At 45.8% G+C, this 8972-nt stretch overlaps 1 protein-coding gene across 1 annotated transcript; it reads left to right on the plus strand.

Moving 5' to 3' along the window:
- The first annotated feature begins 1706 nt into the window (after positions 1 to 1706).
- LOC146634940 (nuclear factor 7, brain-like) lies at positions 1707 to 3110 on the plus strand. The gene has a single exon (XM_085350483.1). The coding sequence runs from the start codon at positions 1719 to 1721 to the stop codon at positions 3108 to 3110; it is 1392 nt and encodes a 463-aa protein (XP_085206609.1). The 5' UTR covers positions 1707 to 1718.
- Positions 3111 to 8972: the final 5862 nt, after the last annotated feature.

Below are 8972 nucleotides of genomic sequence, written 5' to 3' on the forward strand. Positions count from 1 at the left end.
GCTCTCACAGACCTGTAACGTCTTCTGTAAGAAGCTTTTCTGTCCCCCACTCGTTACCTGTATGAATGGCACCTGTTTGAACTCATCATCTGTATAAAAGACACCTGTCCACAGCCTCAAACAGTCAGACTCCAAACTCCGCCATGGCCAAGACCAAAGAGCTTTCGAAGGACACCAGGAAAAGTATTGTAGACCTGCACCAGACTGGGAAGAGTGAATCTACAATAGGCAAGCAGCTTGGTGTGAAAAAATCAACTGTGGGAGCAATCATCAGAAAATGGAAGACATACAAGACCACTGATAATCTCCCTCGATCTGGGGCTCCACGCAAGATCTCATCCCGTGGGGTCAAAATGATCATGAGAACGGTGAGCAAAGATCCCAGAACCACACGGGGGGAGCTGGTGAATGACCTGCAGAGAGCTGGGACCAAAGTAACAAAGGTCACCATCAGTAACACACTACAACGGCAGGGAATCAAATCCCGCAGTGCCAGACGTGTTCCGCTGCTGAAGCCAGTGCATGTCCAGGCCCGTCTGAAGTTTGCCAGAGAGCACATGGATGATACAGCAGAGGATTGGGAGAATGTCATGTGGTCAGATGAAACCAAAGTAGAACTTTTTGGTATAAACTCAACTCGTCGTGTTTGGAGGAAGAAGAATACTGAGTTGCATCCCAAGAACACCATACCTACTGTGAAGCATGGGGGTGGAAACATCATGCTATGGGGCTGTTTTTCTGCCAAGGGGACAGGACGACTGATCCGTGTTAAGGACAGAATGAATGGGGCCATGTATCGTGAGATTTTGAGCCAAAACCTCCTTCCATCAGTGAGAACTTTGAAGATGAAACGAGGCTGGGTCTTCCAACATGACAATGATCCAAAACACACCGCCCGGGCAACAAAGGAGTGGCTCCGTAAGAAGCATTTGAAAGTCCTGGAGTGGCCTTGCCAGTCTCCAGACCTCAACCCCATAGACAATCTGTGGCGGGAGTTGAAAGTCCGTGTTGCTCGGCGACAGCCCCAAAACATCACTGCTCTCGAGAAGATCTGCATGGAGGAATGGGCCAAAATACCAGCTACTGTGTGTGCAAACCTGGTAAAGACCTTTAGTAAACGTTTGACCTCTGTTATTGCCAACAAAGGTTATGTTACAAAGTATTGAGTTGTATTTTTGTTATTGACCAAATACTTATTTTCCACCCTGATTTACGAATAAATTCTTTACAAATCCTACCATGTGGATTCATGGATTTTTTTTTCACATTCTGTCTCTCACAGTTGAAGTGTACCTCTGGTGCAAATTACTGACCTCTGTCATCATTTTAGGTGGGGGAACTTGCACAATCGGTGGCTGACTAAATACTTTTTTGCCCCACTGTACTCACCTGCACCAGAGCTGCTGCATTTTGGGTCCTTTCAACAAACTCCACATGTCTGCCACACCAGACGTGACAAGAAATGTGTTTTGGAGTTTGTAGGTGCTTTGTCTCTAGGGGCCAACGTATATATTTATATATAAACATATATAAATAAAACCACTTTTTTTACATTAGTAATTCCTTTTCTGCATAATTTTATATTGTTGTTAATAATAAATTAATTAAAGCAACAAAACAACCTGAAGAGCCGGTTCTCTAAAAAGAGCCGGAAATCCCATCACTACAGGACTGACTGTACTTCCTGTCTGCTGTTTTCAGCTTCACTCACAGACTCAATGGCTTCCAGATCAGAGGAGGATCTCTGCTGTCCGGTCTGTCACGAGGTCTTCAGAGATCCTGTTCTTCTGTCATGTAGCCACAGCTTCTGTAAAGCCTGTCTGAAGAGATGGTGGAGAGAGAGACCAACACACGAGTGTCCAGTTTGTAACAGAAGATCTTCAAAGTCTGATCCACCTTTAAGTCTGGCTTTAAAGAACCTGTGTGAGTCGTTCTTACAGGAGAGAGATCAGAGAGCTTCAGAGGCTCTCTGCAGTCTGCACTCTGAGAAACTCAAACTCTTCTGTCTCGATCATCAGCAGCCAGTGTGTGTCGTCTGCAGAGACTCAGAAAAACACACTAATCACAGATTCAGACCCATCGATGAAGCTGCACAACAACACAAGAAGGAACTTCAGGAAACTCTGGAGCCCTTAAAGAAGAAGTTAAAGGTTTGTGAAGAAGTTCAAGTGAAGTTTGATCAAACAGCAGAACACATTAAGGTCCAGGCCCGACACACAGAGAGGCAGATTAAGGAGCAGTTTAAGAAGCTTCACCAGTTTCTAGCAGAGGAGGAGGAGGACAGGCTGGCTTCACTGAGGGAGGAAGAGGAGCAGAAGAGTGGGATGATGAAGGAGAAGATGGAGGCTCTGAGCAGAGAGATAGCAGCTCTTTCAGACACAGTCAGAGCCACAGAGGAGGAGCTGAGAGCTGAAGACGTCTCATTCCTGCACAACTACAAGGCTGCAGTGGAAAGAGTCCAGCGCTGCCCCCTGCTGGATGATCCACAGCTGCCCTCAGGAGCTCTGATAGACCAGGCCAAACACCTGGGCAACCTGACCTTCAACATCTGGAACAAGATGAAGGACATGGTCTCCTACACTCCTCTCATTCTGGACCCAAACACTGCTCATCCAAACCTCATCCTGTCTGAAGATCTGACCAGTGTGAGACGAGGAGGAGAGAAGCAGCAGCTTCCTGATAATCCAGAGAGGTTTGATTATTCCTGCTCTGTCCTGGGCTCTGAGGGCTTTAACTCAGGGACTCACAGCTGGGATATCGAAGTTGGAGACGGTACATGGTGGGGACTGGGTGTGTTAGCAGAAACTGTGCAGAGTAAGACAGACATGCAGTCTAGATTATGGAGAATATGGTTCTATAAAGGTAAATACTCAGCACGATCACCATCAACTCAAAAAACTGATCTCTCAGTAGAGAAGAAGCTCCAGAGGATCAGAGTGAATCTGGACTGGAACAGAGGAAAGCTGTCGTTCTCTGATCCTGATACTAACACACACATACACACCTTCACACACACTTTCACTCACAGGATGTTTCCATACATTTTTATTGATACTAAAATGAAGGTGTGTCCGTTGAAGGTGTCAGTGTCAGTGCAGCAGATGAGTTGAGGATGATGATGTTTCTAATGTTGTTTCCTGTCAGTGAGTTGAAGCTGTTAAACTGCAGCTGTCCTCCTGCTGCCTCGTTGTTCCAAAGCTCTTTGTTTCTCTTTTAGTTTCACTGTTTCTTTCTGTTTCTGCTGTCCACCTTTTCACATGGAAAATCATTTCACTGTTTCTCACTGAATGACTCCCCAAACTAGATTTGAAATTCTATCAAGTTTCTAATCATTACAAGTGATTCATGTTTCTATTTGATGTGTAAATGGAGATGATTTAGTTTGCTGGGATATGGACTGACATGTGTTGAATGGGAGGAGCAGTTTGTTGTTGTCTTCTTGTCTGTTTATGACAACAATAAATATGTTGTTGAAACAATGATTCATGTTTAACTCCATATATGAAATGTTTCTGATCTTTGAATTCTGTTTGATTAAAGTCTTTCTTCATGACACAAATGAGATTTCAGTGTATTAATTGAACTAAATAAGGCTGGAGTATTATGTAAAAATTATAAATTGTTCATCTAATTGCCCTGCGACAGACTGGCGACCTGTCCAGGGTGTACCCCGCCTCTCGCCCTATGACAGCTGGGATAGGCTCCAGCGCCCCCCACAACCCTGAAAAGGATAAGCGAAAGTGAATGGATGGATGGATGTTTATAAAATAAATAAAGCTGTGTGTTATTGTTTTAATATATACACGATGCAAATTTGCTCATAAATGGGTTGGCGCTTCATGTTTTCAGAGTCAAGAGCTTCATTCAGTGTTAATGTTTGGATTTGAAATATTGCCGGTAGACATAGAGTGCAGAGGGTTTTTCAGCACGCTTACACATACACCAGTGATGGCTTTTTATAAGTCTCTGGGTCACAGAGTCCAAACAAGATGTCCTGAACTGGACCTTAGAATCAACTGAAGGATAACATTCGATAGTCAAAGCTACACAGGGTGTGTTTTTGTGTCCATGTTTCTCTTATTTCAGGAAAAGGAACAGGAACTGCCAAAGCAAATTAAATCTTTCTAAACCACAAATATTTCTTCTTAAATATTTGAACACAACAACAGTCAAATAGTGAAAAATAGGAAGTAAGCATGGTGCTACTGGAGTCGTGTGTGTCAAGACTGATTTCAGCAGGAATGGAGAGAGGGGAGAGTAGAGTGAACAGGTATTGTTTAGAAGGGTTCAGCAAATCTGAGCTGGCAGCAATCGCTTCAGAGTGTCAGGTCAGAACACTTGCAACTTTTCAGATGCAAGAGGAACAAACTGCCAGAGTCCAGGAATAAAGTTGTCATTCTTTATATTTCAAGACTGGGCCCCATGGGTGGGCGAGAGTGTGGGGTGTGAGTGTGTGTGGTTTGGTCTTATGAACGCACACACTGTCGGTTGTGCGGCTGCCATTTGTCTCTGAACTGAAGCTGCATGTGTGCACATGAGCCAGCTTCAAACTTGGCAGTTTTGTGTCTGGATTAATGCAGGAAGATGTTAAATATTTGAAATACTGTATTTGTGTTTCTGATAATATCTGTGAATACTGGATTACTATACATCAGAAAGAATTGCGTTTTTCCACATTATTACTTCTGTTTTTATTTGCCAACTTCAGAAATTATTTTTGAGAATAATAAAAGAAATGTTTGAAAAGAAACAATGTAAACAATCATGGATAAATAATATATGATGACAAGATTATATTTCTAAAGGAAAAAGCTGCTGTAATGAGAAAAAAAACATTTGGTTCTGAGCACAATTATCTGTATTGCATTGAGGAACACTTCTGCATTGCAGAGACAACCTTGTTTGTCCTGACAACTCCTGTGTGAATGTAGATGAACATCAAAGTGTCAGATAGAGATAGACCACATGTAGCTGTAAAAAAGATTACTTATACTCACTGTAGAGGATCCACAGGGACACCTGATGACAATGTTTAGAATCAGCAGCTTATTTAAACCATTTACTAGCCACCAACATGAGGTCATGACCTGAAATAGTTTTCCAAAAGTCTTGAAGGAGTTCCCAGAGATGCTGAGCACTTGTTTGTCCTTTAGCCTTCACTCTGCGGTCAATCACATCCCAAACCATCTCAACTGGATTTAGGTCAGGTGATTGTGGAGGTCAGGCCATCTGGACAATAAGTCTCACTATCTGTTTAACAGATAGGTTATGAAGTTACAATTCCCCACTGTTTGTGTTTGTATGTGTGTAGAACATATTTGTGATATTATCCTTTATGTATATATGTGTATATGTGAAGTGCTTTGAGGGTCTCGAAAAGCGCTATATAAATGGAATCCATCATTATTGTTATTATTATTATTATGACACAAAAGTGACATTACTAAAACATGTTATCAATACATAAAATAAAGAAGTATTGTAACCCCTATAGACATGGTTACTAGTATTTTCTTGTTTTTACCTGGTATTATTATTTCCGACACCCCTTGAACACACTTTGATTTTCCGTAGTTCAGTGAATGCAACAAAAGCACGTTGCTGCATTAAGCTAGGCAAAACGGAGCAAGACACCGAGAGCAATTAACAAGCTACACAGTGAGTCTTTTGGTATAAAATAAGTGTTATAAAGTATTTTCAACAGTCTCTAACTTAAAGTTATGTACTTTTCAGAGGCCTTTATGTGTTTTACTCTCGACCAAAACCAGGCAGAGCGTGTAATTGCGCGGACCGGCAGGCTTCTCTCTCTGGTAAGACCAAAGGTGGAGGTGTCTGCTTCTACATTAATAGTGGCTGGTGCACAGATGTAACAGTGATTGCTCAGCACTGCTCTTCCTCTCTGGAATACCTTTTTATTCACTGCAAACCGTTTTATTCTCCGCGGGAGTTTGCTTCATTCATCCTGGCCGCTGTTTACATCCCGCCAGACGCGTATGCGCAGGCAGCTTAGTGCGCACTCGCGGAGCAGATACTCCACATGGAGCGGACATTCCCGGACTCTCTCATCATTGCTCTTGGGGACTTTAACAAAGCCAATCTGAGCCATGAGCTTCCCAAATACAAGCAGTATATTAAATGCCCGACCAGAGAGGAGAGGACATTAGACCACTGCTACAGCACGATCAGCGGGGCCTATCGCGTGGTGCCCCGCGCTTCACTCGGACTTTCTGACCACGTCATGATCCACCTAATCCCCGCGTACAGACAGAGGCTGAAGCTCTCCAAACCTGTCGTGAGGACCAAAAAACTGTGGAGCAACGAGGCTGTGGAGGAGCTTCGCACGTGTTTGGAGTCTACAGACTGGGACACAATGAAGGCTGCTTCTAACAGCTTGGACGAGTTTACGGACACTGTCACCTCCTATATCCACTTCTGTGAGGACAGCATTGTGCCATCACGCACCAGGGTGAGTTATAACAATGACAAACCCTGGTTTACTCCAAAACTCAAAAAGCTGTGGCTGGAAAAGAGAAAGGCGTTCAGAAGCGGAGACAGGGACTGCTACAGAGAGGCCAAGTACAGGTTCACCAAAGAAGTGGACATTGCTAAACATCAGCACTCTGAGAAGATGCAGCAGCAGATCTCAGAGAATGATTCGGCCTCTGTGTGGAAAGGTTTTAGGAATATCACCAACTACAAGCCTAAAACCCCCCACTCCACTGACGACTTGCTCTTGGCCAACACCCTTAACGACTTTTACTGCTGTTTTGACGAGCCATCAGGCAGCCTTCACACCTCCAATGGCCCCAACAATAGAGGCACTTTAGACACTAATTCCCCCACCTCTCCCCCCTCCATAGAGCCATCACCACCTTCAAACTGTTCACCTACAACACCCCCCTCCTCACCCCACACAAAAGAGGATTTCACACCACCTCCTCCCACCACAACTCTTCATATTCATGAAGCAGGTGTGAGGAAGCAGTTTAAGAGTCTGAATGCTCGAAAAGCTCCCGGCCCAGACGGTGTGTCTCCTGCCACCCTCAGACACTGTGCAAACGAGCTGGCCCCAGTGTTTTCTGGCATTTTCAACTCCTCACTGCAGGCATGTCATGTGCCTGCCTGCTTCAAGTCCTCTACCATAATCCCTGTCCCCAAGAAACCTAGGATCACTGGACTAAATGACTACAGACCCGTGGCTCTGACATCTGTGGTCATGAAGTCATTTGAGCGCCTAGTTCTCTCCTATCTCAAGACCCTCATGGCCCCCCTCCTGGACCCCCTGCAGTTTGCATACAGAGCCAACAGGTCTGTAGATGACGCCATCAACATGGCCCTACACTTCATCCTGCAGCATCTGGACTCCCCAGGAACCTATGCCAGGATCCTGTTTGTGGACTTCAGCTCTGCCTTCAACACCATCCTTCCAGACCATCTCCGAGGCAAGCTTTCCCAGATGAATGTGCCTGATCCCATCTGCCGGTGGATCACTGACTTCCTGACGGACAGGAAGCAGCATGTGAGGCTGGGAAAGAATGTCTCGGACTCTCGGACCATCAGCACCGGCTCCCCTCAGGGCTGTGTTCTTTCTCCTCTGCTCTTCTCCCTGTACACCAACTGCTGCACCTCCACCCACCAGTCTGTCAAGCTAATCAAGTTTGCAGATGACACCACCGTTATCAGAATCAGAATCAGAATCAGAAAGGGTTTTATTGCCAAATGTTGAGCAGGTTTACAACATTAGGAAATTGCTGCGGTGCTTCAGTGCAAACATACTGTCATAAAAATATAAAAATAAGAATAAGAATTAAAAGTGCTATGTGGATAGATATATACATGATATATACATGAGTGCAGGTGGTGATCAGTGCCAAACATGGAATGATGCAGTGAACACAGCGTAGGGTCATGTGTTAGTGGTGGGAACAGTCATACGGTTATTGTTCATGTGTCCGACAGCAGAGGGGAAGAAACTGTTCTTATGGCGAGAGGTTCTGGTGCGAATGGACCGGAGCCTCCTGCCTGAGGGGAGCAGGTCAAACAGACTGTGTCCAGGGTGAGAAGGGTCAGCTGAGATCCGAGCTGCACGCCGCAGTGTCCTGGAGGTGTACAGGTCCTGCAGAGATGGGAGTCTGCAGCCAATCACCTTCTCAGCAGAGCGCACAACACGCTACAGTCTCTGTTTGTCCCTGATAGTGGCTCCAGCGTACCACACGGTGATGGAGGAGGTGAGGATGGACTCGATGATTGCAGTGTAGAATTGCATCATCGTCCGTGTTGGCAGGTTGAATTTCTTCAGCTCCCTCAGGAAGTACATCCTCTGCTGGGCTTTCTTAATGACGGAAGTGATGGTGGGCTCCCACTTCCCACCTCCCACTTATTGGGCTCATCTCGGACGGGGATGAGTCTGCCTACAGGAGGGAGGTTGAACGTCTGGTGTCTTGGTGCAGCCACAACAACCTGGTGCTGAATGCCCAGAAGACAGTGGAGATTATTGTGGACTTCAGGAAGCACACAGCCCCACTCCCCCCCATCATCCTGACTGACACCCCCATCACCTCTGTGGACTCATTCCGCTTCCTGGGTACCACCATCACCCAGGACCTGAAGTGGGAGCCCACCATCACCTCCGTCATTAAGAAAGCCCAGCAGAGGATGTACTTCCTGAGGCAGCTGAAGAAATTCAACCTGCCAACACGGACGATGATGCAATTCTACACCGCAATCATCGAGTCCATCCTCACCTCCTCCATCACCGTGTGGTACGCTGGAGCCACTATCAGGGACAAACAGAGACTGCAGCGTGTTGTGCGCTCTGCTGAGAAGGTGATTGGCTGTAGACTCCCATCTCTGCAGGACCTGTACACCTCCGGGACACTGGGGCGTGCAGCTCGGATCACAGCTGACCCTTCTCACCCTGGATACAGTCTGTTTGACCTGCTCCCCTCAGGCAGGAGGCTCCGGTCCATTCG

The sequence above is a fragment of the Diplotaxodon limnothrissa genome, linkage group LG3 (assembly GCF_057381915.1).
Source record: "Diplotaxodon limnothrissa isolate DT_005_m linkage group LG3, D_limnothrissa_male_GT1.1, whole genome shotgun sequence".
In the NCBI taxonomy this organism is placed as follows: domain Eukaryota; kingdom Metazoa; phylum Chordata; class Actinopteri; order Cichliformes; family Cichlidae; genus Diplotaxodon; species Diplotaxodon limnothrissa.